The sequence below is a fragment of the Balaenoptera acutorostrata genome, chromosome 20 (genome assembly GCF_949987535.1).
Source record: "Balaenoptera acutorostrata chromosome 20, mBalAcu1.1, whole genome shotgun sequence".
Classification (NCBI taxonomy): domain Eukaryota; kingdom Metazoa; phylum Chordata; class Mammalia; order Artiodactyla; family Balaenopteridae; genus Balaenoptera; species Balaenoptera acutorostrata.
Window position 1 is genome coordinate 56,424,651 of NC_080083.1, and position 22,002 is coordinate 56,446,652.

A 22,002-nucleotide genomic window follows, 5' to 3' on the forward strand; every position below is an offset into this window, starting at 1 on the left:
GGTTTGCAGGGCAGAAGTTGAGACACAGATGTAGAGAACAAACGTATGGACACCAAGGGGGGAAGTGGCGAGGGGGGGTGGTGGTGGGATGAATTGGAAGATTGGGATTGACATGTGTACACTAATATGTGTAAAATAGATAACTAATAAGAACCTTCTGTGTAAAAAATAAATAAAATAAAATTCAAAAATTCAAAAAAAAAAGAAGTTACAGATTTTTCATAGCACATTACAGAGGTGACAGAGAACTTGAAATATGTTTACATTCATCACTATTTCAAAAATACAGTAATTCTTAGGCCTCCATCAGATCTTGTTATTTGTTCTTGTGTTAAAAAAACACATATATAACTTTATCGCAAATTTGTTTTCTTTATATTTTGAACCTGTATTTCAATGTAATTGGTTGCCATGGAATCTTCTGCATTTTATTTTGTGCATTTAAAAGCATTATTCTGCTACCATACGACCCAGCAATCCCACTACTGGGCATATACGCTGAGAAAACCATAATTCAAAAAGAGTCATGTACCAAAATGTTCATTGCAGCTCTAAGTACAATAGCCAGGACATGGAAGCAACTTAGGTGTCCATCATCGGATGAATGGATAAAGAAGATGTGGCACATGTATACAATAGAATATTACTCAGCCATAAAAAGAAATGAAATGGAGGTATTTGTAATGAGGTGGATGGAGTTAGAGTCTGTCATACAGAGTGAAGTAAGTCAGAAAGAGAAAAACAAATACAGTAGGCTAACACATATATATGGAATCTAAGGAAAAAAAAAAAGGTCATGAAGAACAGTGGCAAGATGGGAATAAAGACACAGACCTACTAAAGAATGGACTTGAGGATATGGGGAGGGGGAGGGGTGAGATATGACAGGGTGAGAGAGTGTCATGGACATATATACACTACCAAATGTAAAATAGATAGCTAGTGGGAAGCAGCCGCATAGCACAGGGAGATCAGCTCAGTGCTTTGTGACCGCCTGGGGGGGTGGGATGGGGAGGGTGGGAGGGAGGGAGATGCAGGAGGGAGGAGATATGGGAACGTGTGTATATGTGTAGCTGATTCACTTTGTTATAAAGCAGAAACTAACACACCATTTGAAGCAATTATACTTCAATAAAGATGTTTTTAAAAAAATAAAATTAAATAAATAAATAAATAAAAGCATTATTCTGGAAAGGCTTCTGAGACTACACCAGGCTTCAAGAGGGCCCCCGGCAGAGCAAGAAAGGCTAATCCCCACCTCTAGGTGAATCAATCCTCTCCACCACTTTATTCCTTCCACTTTGGCCTCTCATCAGCAGGAGGTCTGCAGGCCTCAGGGTAGGAAGCATTGCCCCAATTATTTTAGTTTTTTTTTTAAATGAACTTTTAATTTTAGAATAGTTACAAAGTTACAGAAAAGTTGCAAAGATCATTCAGAATTCCCATATACCTCCCTCCCAATTTCCCCTTCTGTTCACTTGGTGACTATGGTACATTTGTCACACTGAAAGAGCCAATATTGATACATTCTTATTAACTATATTCTATAATTTATTCGAATTGCCTTAGTTTCCCCTTAACATCCTTTTTCTCTCTCAGGAACATGTCCAGAATACACATTACATTTAGTTATCATGTCTCCTTGGGCTTCTCTTGGATGTGACAATTTTTCAGACTTTCCCTGCTTTTGTTTGATGACCTTGACAGTTTCAAGGGGTTCTGGTCAGGTGCTGTGTAGTCTGTGTCTTATTGGAATTTGTCTAAAGTTTTAATCATAATTAGAGTGGGGTTATGGGCTTTTGGGTAGGAAGACCACATCATACCAAGGGTACTTACTGCCGACATGACTTATCACTGTTGATGTTGACCTTGATCACCTGGCTGAGGTGGTTTTCCTCAGGTTTCTCCATTGTAAAGTTACTCTTCTGCACCCTTTGGAAGAAAGTCACTATGCACCGTCTACACTTAAGGAGTGGGAAGCCATTCTCCACCTTGGAGTATTTACCAAAACTGTTTGGAATTCCTCTGAATGGGAAATTTGTCTATTCTCCCTCATTTATTTATTTATCCAGTCATTTATTTACACCAGCATGAACTCATGGATGTTTGTTTATTTTATACTTTGGGTTACAACCCAATGCTACTTTTGTTATTCTGTTGCCATTCTATTTTTTTTAATTTAACATTATCGAGGTATAGTTTACATATAATAAAATGCACCATTTTGAGTGCATAGTTGAACGAGTCTCAGCAAACGCCTCCACTTGGGGAACCCACACCCCTAGCCCCAGGCACACCACAGGAGTGTCGGTGGACCAGAACTGAATTCCCAGGACGATGGACCTGGAGGATGACATCAACTTCCCATTTCAAGTTTAGAGAAGCCCAAGTTTCCCACCCGGGGTTAAATAGGGGCAAAAACATGCGCATATCAGCAGTTATTTTTCCCTGCCTTCAGCAGCTCAGCAACTTTGCTTAAAGGTGCTGCGGAGGGGTCTGGAGCGCAAAGGTGCCTGCGGAACAAAGTGGGGTCACCCAGCCCCTCCGGAGCCCCTGGCTGGCCATGGGGTGGGGTAGTTTATGGGGGGTCATGGAGGAGTGAACTCCTTCCCTGCTTTCAGCGTGTCCCCCGCATTGCCTTCTCTGCCCTCTGCCCTCTCTCTCTCACAGCCCTTTCGTCCAGGAGCCCTTAGGGGTCAGACGGGGCCCAGAGGCCACCCCGCGCTGTCCGGGGGGCTGGGGCTGGGTGTCAGGGCCGGCGGGCGGGCCTGTGGCGCTGGGGGGCGGTCCGAGCCGGGGGGGTGGGCGGGGGCCGGATCCTTGGCCTCGGTCCCAGGGGCGGAGCCGCATCGCGAACAGTCCGGGTCCCTCCCAGACGGGAGCAGCACAGGCGGTGCCCCGCGACCGCGGAGCCATGGACGGCAGCGGCCCCTTCAGCTGCCCCATCTGCCTGGAGCCGCTCCGGGAGCCAGTGACGCTGCCCTGCGGCCACAACTTCTGCCTTGCCTGCCTGGGCGCGCTCTGGCCGCACCGCGGCGCGGGTGGCGCCGGCGGGCCGGGAGGCACGGCCCGCTGCCCGCTGTGCCAGGAGCCCTTCCCCGACGGCCTGCAGCTCCGCAAGAACCACACGCTGTCCGAGCTGCTGCAGCTCCGCCAGGGCTCGGGCCCGGGGCCCGGCCCCGGGTCCGGCCCGGCCCGGGCCCCCGAGCCGGTGGCGCCCAGTGCGCCTCCCAGCGCCCCGGAGCCGTCGGCTCCCTGCGCGCCGGAGCCGTGGCCGGCGGGCGAAGAGCCGGTGCGCTGCGACGCCTGCCCCGAGGGCGCCGCCCTACCCGCCGCGCTCTCCTGCCTCTCCTGCTTCGCCTCCTTCTGCCCCGCGCACCTAGGCCCGCACGAGCGCAGCCCCGCGCTGCGCGGACACCGCCTGGTGCCGCCGCTGCGTCGGCTGGAGGAGAGCCTGTGCCCGCGCCACCTGCGGCCGCTCGAGCGCTACTGCCGCGCGGAGCGAGTGTGCCTGTGTGAGGCCTGTGCCGCCCAGGAGCACCGGGGCCACGAACTCGTGCCGCTGGAGCAGGAGCGCGCGCTCCAGGAGGTGGGGCGCGGGCGCGGCGGGAGGGCGGGCGAGCGAGCGACGGGCCTCGCGTGGCGGCCGAGGGCCGGGGACCCCTCTCCCCCATCCTTAATCCCCTCCTCTAACCTGAGGATTTTTGCGGTCCCTTCCAGCCCTGACGGTCTCCGCTCGCTGTGGGACATTCCGCTCGGGACGAGAATGGGGGTTGGAGGGACCCAGTGAGAACTCGAAAAAGATGGGCGGGCTGGGAGCCTGAGGCTGGAGCAGGGGCCTTGGGGTTTAAAGCAGCAGGGAGCAGGGTTAGGCCCATGTGATCCCAGGCGGCTGATTTCCGCCGCGCAGCTGCTGCGCCGGCCGAGCTCCTGCAGATTGCCGCTCAGATTTGCCTGGGCTGAGGGTTTGGATGGGTGTGGCAGGCGAAAGGAGTGCTGCCGAGGGTGGGCCGAGCACACAGACCGCTCTGTCCAGCTGTTCCGGGGGCCCGTGGTGGGAGCTTGTGCACGCTGTCCGGCCGGTTACCTCCGCCCGCAGTTTCCTTTGGCCCCCAGCCCGGTCTTGGCGCCTCTGCCTTGGGATTTTCCGTCTCTCCTGCCTGGAGTGGTGACTCATAAGACCCAGGGGATTTGCCCGGAATCCCTATTTTTCAGGCCTGGGCTGGGGGCACAGACTCTTTGGGGACAATGATCCCCGGGACAGCTGAATGCCATCTTGTGCAGGGCCCCCTCCTCACTCTCTTTCTCTGCCTCTTCCCCACTGAAGAAAGTTCTCAAATGAATGTGAGCAACACTGAGGACCATAGATGGCCCTCTACTTGCTCACCGGTCAAAGAGGGGAGGCAGACAACCCACAGCTGGCCAGCCTGCCCTCTGCCTGGGCATTCGGGAACGGCACCAGCCTGGGCTTGAGGCACCTCTGGCATATCATGGCCGCTCCCAGTCCCACCTATACCAGATACCACTCCCTCCCAGGTCACCCCTCTCCTCCCCCCTTGGTGAGGCCTGGGACACCAGTGCAGGGTTGTGAGCTCTGCCAGACCCCGTGCTCAAGGGTGTCGTTCACAGGCCGAGCAGCCCAAAGTCCTGAGCGCTGTGGAGGACCGCATGGACGAGCTGGGAGCGGGCATCGCACAGTCCCGGCGCACGGTGGCCCTCATCAAGGTCAGATCCGGCCCTAACCCCCGCCCCCGTTCACTCCTGCAGTAGGCTCCTGGCAGTGTGAGCTCTCAGCATGGTACCATCCACTCTAAAGAAGTCCATGCTCAGGCTTCCCTGGTGGTGCAGTGGTTGAGAATCTGCCTGCCAATGCAGGGGACACGGGTTCTAGCCCTGGTCTGGGAAGATCCCACATGCCGCGGAGCAACTGGGCCCGTGAGCCACAATTACTGAGCCTGTGCGTCTGGAGCCTGTGCTCCGCAACAAGAGAGGCCGCGATAGAGAGAGGCCCGTGCACCGTGATGAAGAGTGGCCCCCGCTTGCCGCAACTAGAGAAAGCCCTTGCACAGAAACGAAGACCCAACACACCCAAACAGGGCAGCTGGGGCTGGTGCTTCTGTCCCCCCGAGAGGGCAGGGTGGGAAAGTGGGGTCTGGGAAGTGACGTTCTTTGCCCTCATCACCGCCACCTCTGTCCTCCTGTGCAGAGTGCAGCCGTGGCAGAACGGGAAAGGGTGAGCCGGCTGTTTGCCGAGGCTGCGGCCGTCCTGCAGGGGTTTCAGACAGAGGTGCTGGCCTTCATCGACGAGGGGGAGGCGACCCTGCTGGGCCGCTCCCAGGGCGACCTGCGGCAGCAGGAGGAACAGCGCAGCCGGCTCAGCCGGGCCCGCCACAACCTCAGTCAGGTCCCTGAAGCCGACTCGGTCAGCTTCCTGCAGGTGAGGGCAGCTCTGCAGGCCAGAGAGGACACGGAAGGGGGTAGGCGGGAGGCGGAGGGAGAAGGCAGCGGGTGCCTGGCCTTCAGGGCTGTGCCAGCCTCCTGGCAGAGCCGTCTCACTCCAGCCAGGAGGAGCTGTGGCCAGCAGGGCCTTAATGGGCGTTTGTCTGGCACAGGAGCTCCTGGCGCTCAGGCTGGCCCTGGAGGAGGGATGCGGCCCTGGGCCCGGGCCCCCAAGGGAGCTCAGCTTCACCAAGTCATCCCAGGCCGTGCAGGTGGTACGAGACGGCCTGGCTTCAGCCTGCACCAGCCAGTGGGAGCAGCTGCAGGGGCTGGGCAGCGACGAGGACGGGCTGCAGAAGCCAGGCACGGAAGGTGGGTGTCCCCCGCAAGTGACTCATCCTTCCCCAGACTCCCCGCACAGGCCCCCAGGCCTGGTGCCCGTTCAGGAGTGGAGGATGGAAACTGCCAGGCTCAGGGTGGGACCCAAAATCCTGCCAATGGCTGGAGTCACCACCCTGTAAGCACGAGTCAGCCCCTTTGGCCACAGCCCAGGGGGCAGAGCAGGCCTCTCCTCTAGACAGAGCTAGACCACCCTCTAGCTTCAGAAGGGCTGAGGCCCAGGGAGGAAGTGGAGCGGGGGCAGAGCCCGAGGACCAGGCATGTGTGTGAACACAGTGTACCATATTTGGGCGTGTGCCTGCCCCCAGGTGGCCTGGGGTGCTGGGAGGAAGGGGGAGGAGGGGAAGTTCAGTCACAGGTTCGGGGTGGGGGGGTCACCTTGCACAGCGGCCCAGCCACGGGCAGCCGGGGAGACCCCCTCTGCACTGTCTCCTCTTCTGCAGCAGATGCTGAGTCCCAGGACCCCGAAAGCACCAACAGCCTGGAGAGTGAGGCTCCCAGGGATTACTTCCTCAAGTGTAAGTCGACACCTGGGCTCGCCCCGCTGCTCATACTGGGCCCTCCCAAGGCTGCTGGGCTGGGCCCTGGCCCATGAGGGCTTGGATTCCTGTCCCTCCTCATTCATGCTGGTGAACTAGGTCAGCTCATGCCGTGCTCCCCAGGGTGGCCTGGTTGCGGAGGGCCAGTTGCAGAGGAGGGGAGAGGCTGTGTTTGGGGAGGTGGGCCCCTAGGGGAGGGGCTGTCCCACCTGACCTTGGACCTGAGCCCTGCATCTCTCTCTGTCTGTTCCGTGGGAGCAGTTGCCTACATTGTGGACCTGGACAGCGACACGGCAGACAAGTTCCTGCAGCTGTTTGGAACCAAGGGTGTGAAGAGGGTGCTGTGTCCCATCAACTACCCCGAGTCGCCCACCCGCTTCACCCACTGCGAGCAGGTGCTGGGCGAGGGCGCCCTGGACCGGGGCACCTACTACTGGGAGGTGGAGATCATTGAGGGCTGGGTCAGCGTGGGAGTCATGGCCGAAGACTTCTCCCCGCAAGAGCCCTACGACCGGGGCCGGCTTGGACGCAATGCTCACTCCTGCTGCCTGCAGTGGAACGGACGCAGCTTCTCCGTCTGGTTCCACGGGCTGGAGGTGCTCCTGCCCCAGCCCTTCTCGCCCACCGTCGGGATCTGCCTGGAATATGCTGACCGAGCCCTGGCCTTCTACGCCGTGCGGGATGGCAAGATGAGCCTTCTGCGGAGGCTGAAGTCCTCCCGGGCCCGCCGGTGTGGCACCCCAGCCTCCCCGGTTGACCCCTTCCAGAGCCGCCTGGACAGCCACTTTGCGGAGCTCTTCACACACAGGCTCAAGCCCGCCTTCTTCCTGGAGAGCGTGGATGCCCATCTGCAGATCGGGCCCCTCAAGAAGTCCTGCATATCCGTGCTGAAGAGGAGGTGATGCAGGGGGCACGGGGCCTCCTCCCGCTGCTGTCCCAGCTCCTGGGAAGCTTGCTTCTCTGCACCCCTGCTTTGCCCCAGGGAAGACACCAGCCTTGGAGTCCCACACATTCCCCAGGCTTCTAATTTATAGAGGCCTCCACCTTCCATATACAAGGTCTTCCACCTCTCAGGGAGGAGGCTGAGACCCTGTCCCCCTGCAGGCCTTGTTTCTGGGAGAAGACACTGCAGCTTGGACAGCTCCAGGGTTACCCCGACCTTTCCTCTCCCAGGTTCTTGGGACAGTGCCTGGCACATAGTAGGTGCTCAATAAACATTTGTCGAATGAATGAGTCCCTTTTCTACCCTTCTCTCCACCCACCAAGAATTCCCAATACTTCTCATCTTTCAAGAGCACGTCTTGAAAGGCAGGACAAGGGAACAAGCCTAGTCCCAGATTCCTATTGGGAGGGAGAACCCTGGCCCAGGAAGAGGAGGCTGAAATGGGGTGCCTACCCTTTGGGGCACACCTGCTCCCTGGTTCTGGACAGGGAGAGGTAGAGGTGGCTTCTCCCGGAGGGGTTCAGCCCCACAGTCATTCTGGCTGCCCGAGTGTTTGCTTTGGACAGCCTGGTTCCCACCCGCTATTTTCATCCTTGATGCCGCAGCCTAGTTCTGGACCTGCCTAATGGTGTTTGTGCCCAGGATTAAATACAGACATCACAGCCCCCAAGAGCAGGGCATGACTCCTGGGCATGGGCAAGAAAGTTTGAGACCTAGAGCTTCTTTCATACACATACTTTCTCAGCCCATGAGAGATGTGGTTGGACTGACCCCCGGGTGCGGCTGGAGCGGAGAACATCTACACTAAAATGACCTGTGTCCTCCTTTGGAAGCTGCCTCCCATCTCCGCACCAGCTGTGCGGCTGGAACGGTGCTTCGCCTCCACGCGGGGGAGACCCTGGGCCCTGGGCCCCAGCAGAACCTCCATCTCTCTCCCAAGAAGGCCCAGTGCCCCTGCCGCTCCAGAACCCCCAGCCTAGCTTGGGATGCCCGCGTTCTGCTTTCAAGGGGAAGGCTTGCTCCCTGAGGCTACGAGGTGAGTGTGTTCCCAGGCCAGCCCCCTCCTGCTGGGGTCGTCTGTGACTCAGGTGCACCCCAGGGAGGGCCATGCCTGGAGAGCAGAGGCAGGCAAAGAGCCCAGGGTCCGGTGGGACAATGGGTGAGTTATGCAGCCAGACAGCAAGGCCATACAAGTCCTGCCCTGGCTGCCTCACCCGCTAAAAATAGCCCCTCCTACAGCGCCTGCCGGTGCCGCAGAAGCCAGGATGTTGTTTTTCCGGGCGGGGCCTGCTGGCTCCTGGGGCTCTGTGTTCTCAACACCGTTTCCTTGACAGCCAAGGGCCCCACCTCCCCGGGCCTGGGACGGATGGGGGAGGCTGCTCCTGTCGCTGTCACAACGTAGACCAATGGGGGCCTCCCACCTTTCCCAGAGCCCCTCCCACCGCCCACCCTGGCACGCCCCACCCCACACACTCCCCTTACAGAGAACCCTCGGGTCCCTGATCCTGCAGGGTCCTGGCATGTCACGGAACGTGAGTCAGATGGACAAGGCCCCTGCACAGGACTGGCGCTTCCTGGTTGGAATTCGGGCCTGACTAGTCAACTCTGCAGCCACAAAGTCCCTGCCACTTGCAGAGTGACTGCCAGCTTCCAAAGACTCATGGAACCTTGTGCATCTTTTTTTTATTTTTATTTTTGGCTGCGTTGGGTCTTCGTTGCTTCACGCAGGCTTTCTCTAGTTGCGGTGAACGGGGGCCACTCTTCCTTGCAGTGTGCGGGCTTCTCATTGCGGTGGCTTCTCTTGTTGCGGAGCACGGGCTCTAGGCACATGGGCTTCAGTAGTTGTGGCACGTGGGCTCAGTAGTTGTGGCACGTGGGCTCAGTAGTTGTGGCTCACAGGCTCTAGAACACAGGTTCAGTAATTGTGGCACACGGGCTTAGTTGCTCTGAGGCATGTGGGATCTTCCCGGACCAGGGCTCGAACCTGTGTTCCCTGCATTGGCAGGCAGATTCTTAACCACTGCGCCACCAGGGAAGTCCTGAACCTTGTGCATCTTAATCTCACTTCCCAGTGTTAACAGATTTACAGCTCAAAACAGGGGACTGGCTCACCCAGGGCTGCACAGCTGGCAAGGGGCTGACTGAGCTCGCCCCCGGGTTTCAGTGTTATCCCCAGAGTGGAGTGTTAGCTGCAACCCTGCACTTCCTCTGTGACTCTAGGAAAGCACTAGAGCCGGAGAGATGGGGTGTATGTGAGAGTCTATGTGTTTTGGGGTGTATCTCTTTGCCTATGTGTGTGTTTGTGTGTCTATGTGTATCTATGTTATGTGTCTCTGTGTCTCTGTGTGTGTGTCTGTGCTTGTATGTTGTGTGTGCATTAGTGTATAGGTCTTCATATCTGCCTGGGTGTATGTCTGTGTATTTGTGTGTGTGGATCCAGCCCAGTAACTTTTCAAACATGCTCTGAGGACACCTGGAGTTCTGAGGAGGTATAATGAGGCAGGGCAGGCTGGAGGGGTGGGAGGGGAAACCAGGGGTCGAGCCCCTCACCATCCCTAACAACACTTTAACCAGAGCAGATTTTACCCAAGATGACTTGCAAAAAGAGAAGCTGTTAAAAAGACGAAAGGTTAGAAAACCATAGATCTAGTCCAAATCTTCTTTTACCACTACCGTTTCCAGATGAAGAAATTGAGGTATGTGCTTAAAAATGTCTAAACTCACATGTACACGCGCGCGCGCGCTACTTCCCAAAGCTAAGCCTGTGTAAGAGCTGCCCTTGGCCCAGTTTCCACGGCCACCAGAGGCCTTCCTTCCAGAGGTGCCTGAGGATCTGTGATCTCCGACACTCCCGTCGGAGCCCCACCAGTCGCAGACAATGGCAGTGTGTGAAGAATGTGAAGGGTCTTCTGAGGCTGTGCTGCTATTAGCTGAGTCTGGCTCCTTTGGGCCAGGCGGGGAGCCAACCGCTGCTTGAGCTTTGTTTCTGTGGGAAAATGAGCTCCGGAATTCCAAACGACAGACTGATCAATGGACTTAAGCATCACTCCCCTCTTGGCAACTACGGACGGCTGGGTCCCGTACCCCTCACCACTCCCACCATCCCCCCCCAACCCCCAACTCCAGGAGGGAAGGGACAGACGCATTCTTTTCCCTCCCTCTCCTCCTCCTCCTCCGACCCACTCAGGGAACTCACAAAAGTGCCTTTCTTCACCTCCCCTCCTCCCAGGAACAGGGTGAGGCTGGACTGAGACTGTGGCTAAAAAGGAGGGCCTGGCCAGGAAGATGGGGCTGAACTGGGAGGGGCAGAGGTTTGCAGACAGCTCTACTGGTGCTGGGTTTTCTCCCCTGGGAAGAAAATAGCATTTAGCTGCAGGGTCTGTGACCCAGTCAGCCCCACACCCAACACACACATTCCCATTTGATGCCAACGTTCAAAATCTGGAACACGAGGTCACTCCCTTTCTGCACCATCACATCCTCCAGAAGATGCCTAAGAACTGCAGGAGGCTGTGGGTGGTCCTCATGGTCTCCACCTGGATAGAAGCCTCGACCTCCTCCTTCCCAGCGTCCTCAGAGAAGGGGCCAGGGAGGGAGTTCACACCCCGAGCACTGAGGCAGGTAGGACACATTCTTTGATGCCTTGTGTACTTGGTCTTTAAATGACATTCAATTTTTGAATTTTACTCGATAATATCTCTGATTTTGCTTTAATATAAAGAACAACACTTCTCTGCCCCAGCAGTGGAGAATGGTTTTTGTGTGTGAGTTCTGGAATCAGAAAGTCTTGGCTAAAAATTCCACTTTAGCCATTTCCCAGCTGCATGCCTTTAGGCAGGGTGCTTAGCCCCCTCCGTGCCTCGGTTTCCTCACTTGTAAAATAGGGATAATAATAGAACTGCAAACACAGAGACAGAGAACGAACAGGTGGCTGCCAGAGGGGAGTGGGTTGGGGGAGGCAAGAAACACGTGAGGGAGATACAGAGTAAACTGCCTAGCTTTATTTTTTATTCTTTTTAAATAAAATAAAATTATGGAATATAGTTTTTTTTATTTTTTGTTTTTTAAATTTTATTTATTTATTTTTGGCTGCGTTGGGTCTTTGTTGCTGTGCACGGGCTTTCTCTAGTTGCGGCGAGCGGGGGCTACTCTTCGTCCCGGTGCGCGGGCTTCTCATTGTGGTGGCTTCTCTTGTTGTGGAGCACGGGCTCTAGGCACACGGGCTTCAGTAGTTGTGGCACGCGGGCTCAGTAGTTGTGGCTCGCAAGCTCTAGAGTGCAGGCTCAGTAGTTGTGGCACACGGGCTTAGTTGCTCTGCGGCATGTGGGATCTTCCCAGACCAGGGCTTGAAACTGTGTCCCCTGCATTGGCAGGCGGATTCTTAACCATTGCGCCACCAGGGAAGTCTGTGTTATTTTGAGGATTAAATGAGGTAATTTAGGCAAAGTGCTTGTCGCAAGTCTGGCACAGAGTGAGCTTTCAATAAGTGTTATTGGTATTCTTCTTCTCTTGAACGATGAGTAAAATTGATATTCTTGGAAGTTTCGTCAATCCTTGGGGGATCCATGGATTTGTTCTTTGGATGCTAAGATTAACCCAGACCTAAATTTGTCAGGAGGCTTACATTTTGCCCCACCCACTAAGATTGGACACTTTCACTCACTCATTCAACAATATTTATTCAGTGTGGTGTACTGTTCTCCGGGCTGCGGATACAGTGGTGAGTGACCCAAACAGAGATGCCTGTGCCACACAACCGGCCGTGTGATAATTGTGGCTGTAGTAAGTACTGTACAAGAAAAGGGCAGCAACTCCACCCCTGCGGATACACCCAAAATAACTGAAAGCAGGCACTCAGACAGATGCTTGTACACCCATGTTCACAGCAGCACTATTCACAACAGCCAAAGGGTGGAAGCAACCCAAGTGTCCATCAGTGGACGAATGGATAAACAAAATGTGGTCTGAATATACAATGGCCTTAAAAAGGAATGAAATTCTGACACATGCTATCACATGAATAAACTTTGAAGACATTATGCTAAGTGAAATAAGCCAAATGCAAAAGGACAAATCTTGTATGTTTCCACTTATATGAGGCACCTAGAATAGACAAATTCAGAGACAGAAAGTAGGAGGGGGGTTCCCAGCGGCTGGGGGAGGGGGGATTGAGGAGCTCGTGTTTAATGGGGTCAGAATTTCAGTTTGAGCATGATGAAAAAGTTCTGGAGATGGATCGTGGTGATGGTCTCACAACAATGTGATTGTACTTAATGCCACCGAACTGTACACTTACAATGGTAAATTTTATGTGATGTATCCAGTGTATTTTACTACTGAGGGGAAGAAAAGTTTTGCCTCTGCTATTTTACAAAACAAAACACAAATTTCCCAGGAACAGAAATTAAAAAAAAAAAAAAGATAGAAGGAAAAAGACAGCGGTCACGAGAAGGGGCCGTATTAGGCGCGTGGGGGAGGCTCATTTCCAGGGAGGACCTCCCTGAAGGGACAGCTGAGGCCTGGAGGACAAGGAGTTAGCAAGACAAAGAGGATGGGTGTGCGCTCCGGAAGGGGCCAAGTACTCCAGGGGACCAAAGTGTTTTAAGGAAGGCAAGTGACATGACGTGGCAGTGCAGAGCCTGGTACGGATTCTGGACTTGACTTAGGAGGAATGGGAAGCCAAGGCAGGGTTTCACATGGGTAAACAATACAATCAGATTTGAAAGTTTAAAATCACTCTATAGGGACTTCCCTGGTGGTCCAGTGGTTAGGGCTCCACGCGTCCACTGCAGGGGGCGCGGGTTCGATCCTTGGTTGGGGAACTAAGATCCCGCATGCCGCATACAGTGCGGCCAAAAAAAAAAAAAAATCACTCTGTAATTTAAGTGAGAAATGGGTTTAAGGAGGGAAAAAAGAGGATGAGAGAGACCTTGCATCTTTCCAGGGAGATGGAGATGATCCCCCCCACTCCCCACCACCCCAGACTGCTGGAAGGAGGACCCAGAAATAGCAGGGAAGGACCCAGACCCACTAGAGCCCCTCCTAGCCCCTCCCTGAGCTCCCTCCTGCAGAAGGGTCCCTCCGGGCGTGGCTCCTCAGTGCTGGGGTGGGGACAACTTCGAAGGTGATGCCTGTGTCTTTCTGGCTTTCTGGGATCTTGGAGGCACGGAGGGGAAATGGACAGCAGGGACTTTGTGTAAACACTCCTACAGCAGGAATCACTCAGAACAGGCCTTGCAGCTGTGCCTGGGGATACTGAACTCCACAGAGCAGGGAGGTCTGGACTGGGAGCCACTGGGTGGGGCTCATCTCCGTAGCAACCAGAAACAGCCCCAGACAAGCCCTGGCTGGGCTTACTGATGGAGGAGCAAGGAACTTGTGTTACTGAAATACCCGTGGCCAAAACAACACGCCCTGAAATAGCTCACTTTCCCATCACCAGCGCCCGACGTGGCATCTCCCACTCTGTCTTCGAAGCCCAAACAACCAACAGCAAATGGCAGAAAGTTGAGGGTTACCAAGAGTTTTCTTTCTCCTGCTAGCTTATTGGAAGATGACGACTGGCTGAGTGAAAAAAAAAAAATACGGTGTATCAAGCATGAATTGGCTCCATAACACTCAGGTACAAGAAATGTCAATTTTGGTATTTTTCCTAAATCATAAAATTTGATTATGAGCTGCCCTTTGCCAAGAGGGAAAGGAATTCAACCTCAGGCATGTTTTGGGGGGTTGGGGTCTTCTGTCCACTGGGGCAGCTGCTGAGACGCCCGTTGTCTGAGCCCAAGTGGTCCTTGTATGGTGACCTTCCTCTCCCTTGGGTCAAACAAGGTTTAGAGATTGTGACCAGCTGTTGTCTTTCTGCTCCAGCCCCTTTGTGTTAGTCTGTTAGGGCTCTCATAACAAAGCACCACAAACTCGGTGGCTTAAACAACAGAAATGCATTGTCTTCCAGCTCTAGGGATGCCAGAGTCAGAGATCAAGGTGTTGACAGGGTTGGTCCCTCTGAGGCTGCGAGGAAGGATCTGTTCCAGGCCTCTCCCCTAGCTTCTGGTGATTTGCTGACAATATCTGGCAATCCTTCTAGCACTCTGCCTTTGTCTTCACATGGCATTCTCCCTGTGGGTGTATCTGTATCCAAATTTCCCCCTTTTTTTTTTTTTTTTTTTAGTTAATTAATTAATTTATTTTTGGCTCACGGGCCCAGTTGCTCCACGGCATGTGGGATCTTCCCCAACCAGGGCTCGAACCCGTGTCCCCTGCATTGGCAGGCAGATTCTCAACCACTGCGCCACCAGGGAAGCCCCAAATTTCCCCTTTTTAAAAGGACACCAATCATATTGGATTAGGGCGCACACTAATGACCTCATCTTTAATTATATCTGCCACAGCCCTGCTTCCAAATAAGGTCACAATTTGAGGAACTAGGGGTTAGGATATTGACACATGAATTTAGATGGGGGACAAAATTCAACCCATAAAATCCACCCTCTAAGCTGGGCTCCCTGATACAGGGGCTGGGACTCTGCATTTCTCCACTACCTGCTTCTCCCTGCCGGGCTCTGCCATCAGGGGGCGCTAGAGGGCTTTCAGGGCTGAAGGAGAAGGGGCCGGCTGCTTCCCAGCTGCTGGCGGTTCCTTCATCGCTGGAAGGCTTCTTCCCTGGGGCAGCTGCAGTTCCTTAGCGGCAACTAAATGCACTTTGTAGTTTTTCTGACCCTTGCAGAACCAGCTGCCTGGAGCCCCCTTCAGAGGCACCAGCACCAGCAAGCATGTGCCCCCTTCGGAGAGTTGGGTTTTAGTTCCCAGGGGCTTTTCCTTCAAGCTTCTGTGTTTTAATTATTCTGACTTTGCCTTTTGGTCCCCCAGCCCTAGGTTCAGGCACCTCTGGGGCACATTAGAATTTTTTTTTTGCACCTTTTCAGTTACCTAGCGACCTAAGTGACATGGCTAGCTTTATACCTGTGTTAATTCTTTTTTTTTTTTTAATTTTTAAATTTTTTTTGTGTTAATTCTTTATAGTAAGTTCTCTCTGTTCAGATAGCTGGACCCTTTCACACAAACCCCCAAATCACAGTTCAGGCCTCCCATTGACCACACCCCACCTCTTGGGATTGCCCTGTGGGAGCAGGACGGGTGGCAGGTGGAAGGGCTACCACTGCAGAATCCCGCAAACTCTGCTTTGGTCCTGGGGCTCTGGAAGACACCCCTTCCCTCTCTAGGTCCAGCCATTCTGCCCTCTCTGCCCTCCAGCTCCTACAGCCCCAGACACACGCAATAGGCTGCAGACAAGAGCCTGGGGCTTTGTACCTTCCAAGTATCTGGCACATTCCGTGTTCAGCCAGAGCTGAAAACAACTGTTAGGGGACCCATAACCCTGTTAGGGCAGAACCCTGTTAGGGAACAAGAAGTCTTGCCTGCCCTCTTGGTCGAGGGATAGAAAAATGCCCCTCAGTATTTTGAGTCTTGCCTGGAGACTCAAGTACTGCCCCTCAGTATTTTGAGTCTTGCAAGAAGTCTTGCCTGCCCTCTTGGTCGAGGGATAGAAAAATGCCCCTCAGTATTTTGAGTCTCCTAGCCCACGAAGAGTGAAGCAAAGATGTGATATCTTAAAAAAACTCTCCTCCCCACCAAGAGGTTGAGAATGACCTAAATCTCACTGACACAACCCTTTAGTAAACTGATTTGGGAACCATACATACGGGACAGTTTCAGCTCCAGGAGGTGGGTGGATGCAGGTCCCGTCTCTGGCGGGGGTGGGGGAACTCCAGGACTCTCCTCCTCTCCTCTCCTCCCCGTCCCCCTCTGCCCCCATCCTTTCTTCTGGAATGGGGGTTTTCAAGCTGAGGATTGCAAAATCAATTTACGGCATAACAATTAGCAGTTTTTAAATGACAAAATATCATAGAAAATCTCAGAGGACATCACAATACAAAATAAAAATTGTCCCAAACCTGGTCTGGGGCAATTCTTTTTTTTTTTTAGGTGATACAATTCACAGTCTCTTTCTGGGGAAAAAAAATAGCATTTATGATAAAATGCTTAAGCAATTTTTATTTCTTTTATTGAGGCATAGTTAATTTATTTTATTATTTTTTAAAAAATTTATTTTATTTATTTTTGGCTGCATTGGGTCTTCGTTGCTGCATGCGCGCTTTCTCTAGTTGTGGAGAGCGGGGCCTACTCTTTGTCCCCATGCGCGGGCTTCTCATTGCGGTGGCTTCTCTTGTTGCGGAGCACTGGCTCTAGGCACGCGGGCTTCAGTAGTTGTGGCTCGCGGGCTCTAGAGCACAGGCTCAGTAGTTGTGGCTCACGGGCTTAGTTGCTCTGCGGCATGTGGGATCTTCCCAGAGCAGGGCTTGAACCCGTGTCCCCTGCATTGGCAGGCGGATTCTTAACCACTGTGCCACCAGGGAAGTCCCTAGTTAATTTATAATGTTGTGTTAGTTTCAAGTGTACAACAAAGTGATTCAGTTATACATACATATATATGTATATATGTATATATATATTCTTTTTCAGATTCTTTTCCATTATAGGTTATTACAAAATATTGAGTATAGTTCCCTGTGCTATACAGTAGGTCCTTGTTGTCTACCTATTTTATATATAGTAGTATATATAGTATATGTTAATCCCAAACTCCTAATTTATCTCCCTCCCCCCCCATTAAGCAATTTTCAGATAAACTTTAATGGCATTAAGATTTATTCTGGGGGACTTCCCTGGTGGTCCAGTGGTAAAGAATCCACCTTGCAATGCAGGGGACGCGGGCTCGATCCCTGGTCAGGGAACTAAGATCCTACATGCCGTGGGGCAACTAAGCCCACATGTCACAACTACTGAGCTTGAGCGCCTCAACTAGAGCCCATGTGCAGCAAACTACAGAGTCCACGCGCCCTTGGAGCCTGCATGCCACAACTAGAGAAGAGAAAACCCACACGCCACAACTAGAGAGCAGCCCGTGCACCACAATGAAGATCCCGCGTGCTGCAACTAAGACCCAACGCGGCCAAAAATAAAATAAATAATAAATAAATCTTAAAAAAAAAAAGGATTTGTTCTGGGAACTTAGTTACCTCTCCCACCTATCTGGTTGTCTTCAATCAGAAACCCAGTGACCTCTGGCCAAGCAGTGGCTCTCTGACCATACTCCTTCTATAAATTGTCCCTTCTAAGAGGGAACCTCGGGCTTCCCTGGTGGCGCAGTGGTTGAGAATCTGCCTGCCAATGCAGGGGACACGGGTTCGAGCCCTGGTCTGGGAAGATCCCACATGCCGCGGAGCAACTGGGCCCGTGAGCCACAATTACTGAGCCTGCGCGTCTGGAGCTTGTGCTCGGCAATAAGAGAGGCCGCGACAGTGAGAGGCCCGCGCACCATGATGATGAGTGGCCCCCGCTCGCCGCAACTAGAGAAAGCCCTCACACAGAAACGAAGACCCAACACAGCCAAAAATAAATATAAATAAATAAATAAATAAAAATTTAAAAAAAAAAAAAAGAGGGAACCTCCGAATTGACCCTCAAGGGACTCATAACTAAAAGTGTTCTTCAGCAACATGTAGTAGGGTAGATATTGTTTCAGGAAAGTTGTTTTGGTAAAGCCTCTGCAGCCAGCCACCAGCGGGCACAGCCTCCAGGCTTGCCCCAAGATGCCCAGCCATCCATGAGCGGGAAGAGGGAAGCTGTTTTACAGGTTTGTCTTCTAAAAGATTCTGAGGAGAGTCTATGGGAAGCAAGGACCAGTCCTGGAGTGGGTGCTGTTTCTGAGTGGGAATTAGAAGCACTGGGGATTAACTAGGGACTGGGGGCCATCACGAGGTGAGTGGGTTAGTATTGGGGCACCCCCGCCAATAGTTGGGAATTGCAAAACTTATCTAGGGGTATCATTGGTAAGAAAGCAGCAGTTGCTGAGAGAGAGGGGTGTCTTTCCCTCTTATGACTGCTGCTGACCCTGGGAGAAGTCAGGTTTCCTGCTGGCTCTGCTGCAGGCTTTGTCCGTGTCTCTGTCTGTGAGTCTGTTTCTGTTTTGTAGGTAAGTTCATTTGTGTTGTATTTTAGATTCCACGTATAAGTGATATCGTATGGTATTTGTCTTTGTCTTTCTGACTTACTTCGCTTAGGTATGACAATCTCTAGGTCCATCCATGTTGCTGCAAATGGCATTATTTCATTCTTTTTTATGGCTGTGTAGTACTCCATTGTATATATATACCACATCTTCTTTATCCATTCAGCTGTCGATGGACATTTAGGTTGTTTCCATGTCTTGGCTATTGTGAATAGTGCTGCTATGAATATATAGGTGCATGCATCCTTTTGAATTACAGTTTTCTCCAGATATATGCCCAGGAGTGGGATTGCTGGATCAGACGGTAACTCTATTTTTACTTTTTTGAGGAACCTCCATACTGATTTCAATAGTGGCTGCACCAACTTACATTCCCACCAACAGTGTAGGAGGGTTCCCTATTCTCCACACCCTTTCCAGCATTTGTCATTTGTAGCCTTTTAATCATGGCCATTCTGACTGGTGTGAGGTGGTACCTCATTGTAGTTTTGATTTGCACTTTTCTAATAATTAGTGATGTTCAGCATCTTTTCATGTGCCTCTTGGCCATCTGTATGTCTTCTTTGGAGAAATGTCTATTTAGGTCTTCTGCCCATTTTTCAATTGGGTTGTTTGATTTTTTGATGTTGTATGAGCTGTTTGTATATTTCCAAAATTAAGCCCTTGTCGGCCACATCATTTGCAAATATTTTCTCCGAGTCTGTAGGTTGCCTTTTCGTTTTGTTTATGGTTTCCTTTGCTGTACAGAAGATTGTAAGTTGACTAGGTCCCACCATTTGTTTATTTTTGCTTTTATTTCTATTGCCTTGGGAGACTGACCTAAGAAAATATTGGTACGATTTATGTCAGAGAATGTTTTGTATATGTTCTCTACTAGGAGTTTTATGGTGTCATGTCTTATAGTTAAGTCTTTAAGCCATTTTATTTTTGTATATGGTGTGAGGGTGTGTTCTAACTTCATTTACATATGGCTGTACAGCTTTCCCAACACCACTTGCTGAAGAGACTGTCTTTTTTCCATTGTATATTCTTGCCTTCTTTGTCAAAGATTAAGTGACTGTAGGTGTGTGGGTTTATTTCTGGGCTTATAGGGTCCTTTATTTATTTATTTTTTTGAGTCACCGTGCGGCTTTCAGGATCTTAGTTCCCCAACCAAGGATTGAACCCGTGCCCTCGGCAGTGAAAGCGCAGAGTCCTGACCACTGGACTGCCAGGGAATTCCCTTATTGGGTCTTGATATAAAATGTACTTCTTACTGTGGGTCAACGTTAAAAAAAAAAAAGGAAAGCCACCATCTGAGAAACTGCTCCCTAGTCTTTTAAACATCAGGACACACATAGAAAATGATTATTTGTTCAGCACAAATGATACTTGTCCAACTCACAAGGGCAAATAAATGAAGCTTCTTGGAGCTTAAGAGGTGACTGGAACAGGGTCACCCTGGACCCTGCCTGGCTGTCCTGTGGTGATGGGCACAATGTCCCAGGCGAGCCCGAAGCACTCGAGGAGCTCCAGTCTGCAGAATAGGAGCAATTACAGCTCAGCAAAAAGCCATCATTTCTGGAAACAGCCAGAGCCCGTGTGGACTAAAAGGCAGGAGTGATCTGAGTTCTGAGACCTGGGCCCAAACAGGACCTTTTGCCACCGACTTGGTTCAGCAATGAACTGCCCTTGAGCCCCTCAGTGTGGGTCCTGGAATGCACCTGCCCTCTTCACCGCCTGGGAGCGGCCCTCACAAGGCGTTCACATGATCACATGGTTTTAGAAAATTTGCAAAATTTGGACACTTAAGCCAGAATCGGTTAAGCCTGCTATCTCGCTCCACTCAGACTTCCTCTTCATCACGTTTCCCTTCATGCTAGGAGGCCTCAGTGTGGGCACAGCACTGTGTGTTCATAATCGTGTATCTTAGTTCTACAACAGGGCCTCCAACGTTGGAGAGGCTTCAGGCCCCACAAAACCCGCCTCTGCCTCTGCCACCAACCGGGGTCGCCAAGGGGTCAGGGCAGGACTGCGCTGTTGTCCCACCTTCCCCCTTATGGTCCTTGTAGCAGCCATTCTTGCACACCCATTACTGGGTGGGTTTTCTCTTTCTTTTTGAAATGTATTATTAATATTTAAAATGCACACAGTAAACAAACCGTACAAAAGAGCACACAATGCACAGTAAGTCACCTGCCAACCCCAGTTCCCAGAGCTGAGCTTCGAAGGGAGAATGCCAAAAACAGTGTCTGGTGGATCTTTCAAAAAAATATCTAGATCTAGATCCTATCCTATTTTTTATACAAACGGAAGTATATTTATACGCCAGTTGTACAGACAAACCTTAGCAATCTTTCCACATCAGCACATAGAATATGACTTCATTCTTTTCAATCGCTACATAGATTGTATGTGTGGAATTTACCCTAACCCTTTAGGGCAGACTTCATCATGTCCATGACGCACTACTTCACTGCACTTCTCCTGCAACTTCCAGGTGGTTTTGCGCAAGACCTCACAGAAGGCTGTTACCTGTTTCATAATATTTTCTAGTTTTTGATCCTTCACCTAAGAAATCTCACTCAAAAGGAAAGTCAAGCAGGTGGATCCCAAAGTTGGCCACCACGGGTCAGGAAATCAGCTGTTTGCTTAAAAATCAAACTCTGATCCCTTAAGATTAATGATGCACCTGCGCCGTCCCGTGGGGAGTGAGACCCGCCCTCCTCACCCCCACAATTGCGGGTAAAGCTCCACCTCGGAGGTGCGGGAGTTTACATAACTACAGCGGCCGAGTGGGGGCCGCCCAAGTGCTGGGTCACAATGAGTCAGCCCCATTCTGCAAGCTCCGGGTGTCACAATTGTGCCCAGTTCCATTCAGCTCCTCCGAGTCCGATTTAAACCTTCCAGCCTATTAAATGCTGGGAGGGCGGGACTGCAGAGCCAGAGCGTTCTAGAGCGAGCAGCGCCACCGCGAGGCCAGCTGCGGTGGAGGCGACGGTCAGGTGCCGGCGCTGGGCCAAGGTTCTCCTCCCCGCACGGAGATTCTCACCGCCCACTTCGGAGGGTGTGGGTTTGATTTCAAGGGAGGGATGGCAGTTTTTCTTGACTCTTCTCTCCCAGAACAGAGACTGATTCTTGGACTCATCTCTCTGGCTCAGTGATTACCCAAGTGTGTGGCGGGGGAGCAAAGTCATATAGGAAGTGCTCCCCATATGCTTGCGGACTGAAGGAAGATGCCCCAGTAAGTGTTCAGCGCTCCCACAGCAGGTGTAGGTTATAATCCCCATTCCGTGCGTATGAACTTTTGCGTCCAGGGCCTTTACGACGAATTTCCCTGTGACGCGCCCAACTATTTACGCCGGTCCCTCGGAGGACCGGGTGGAGGAGGGTGGGGATTAGTTATGCAACGAGCGGAGTCAATCCGGGCCTATGGTATCGGAGACTACAAGTTCCAGAATGCAGCCTTCCGTTAGCGTAGTGAGAGGTCGAGGTTCAGGGAGCCTTCTGGGAACTATAGTCTTGAGTTTGTGATGCGAGCGAAACTAGGGGGGAGGGGGAGAGGGAGTAAACTATTAGCACGTGACGCCAGGGATCAGGTGGTAGGGCCAGCCTCCGCGCAAGAGCTGATTGGC

The 22,002-nt window shown here is 52.1% G+C and overlaps 1 protein-coding gene across 2 annotated transcripts; it reads left to right on the forward strand.

Moving 5' to 3' along the window:
- Positions 1–2,857: 2,857 nt before the first annotated feature.
- Positions 2,858–7,607, forward strand: TRIM47 (tripartite motif containing 47). 2 transcript variants are annotated; one of them, XM_057536848.1, is made up of 6 exons: positions 2,858–3,589; positions 4,630–4,725; positions 5,207–5,437; positions 5,613–5,811; positions 6,282–6,356; positions 6,639–7,607. In XM_057536848.1, exons 1-6 carry the CDS (start codon positions 2,915–2,917, stop codon positions 7,277–7,279), a joined length of 1,917 nt encoding a protein of 638 aa, XP_057392831.1. In that variant the 5' UTR covers positions 2,858–2,914; the 3' UTR covers positions 7,280–7,607. The 2 variants fall into 2 exon arrangements, with proteins under 2 accessions (XP_057392831.1, XP_057392832.1); XM_057536849.1 differs by having other exon boundaries at positions 6,285–6,356.
- Positions 7,608–22,002: the final 14,395 nt, after the last annotated feature.

Coding starts and splice junctions, on each gene's coding strand:
- TRIM47 (XM_057536848.1), top strand. CDS start 2,915: ATGGACGGCAGCGGCCCCTTCAGCTGCCCCATCTGCCTGGAGCCGCTC. Junction 3,590..4,629: donor AGGAGCGCGCGCTCCAGGAG/GTGGGGCGCGGG, acceptor TGTCGTTCACAG/GCCGAGCAGCCCAAAGTCCT. Junction 6,357..6,638: donor CAGGGATTACTTCCTCAAGT/GTAAGTCGACAC, acceptor CCGTGGGAGCAG/TTGCCTACATTGTGGACCTG.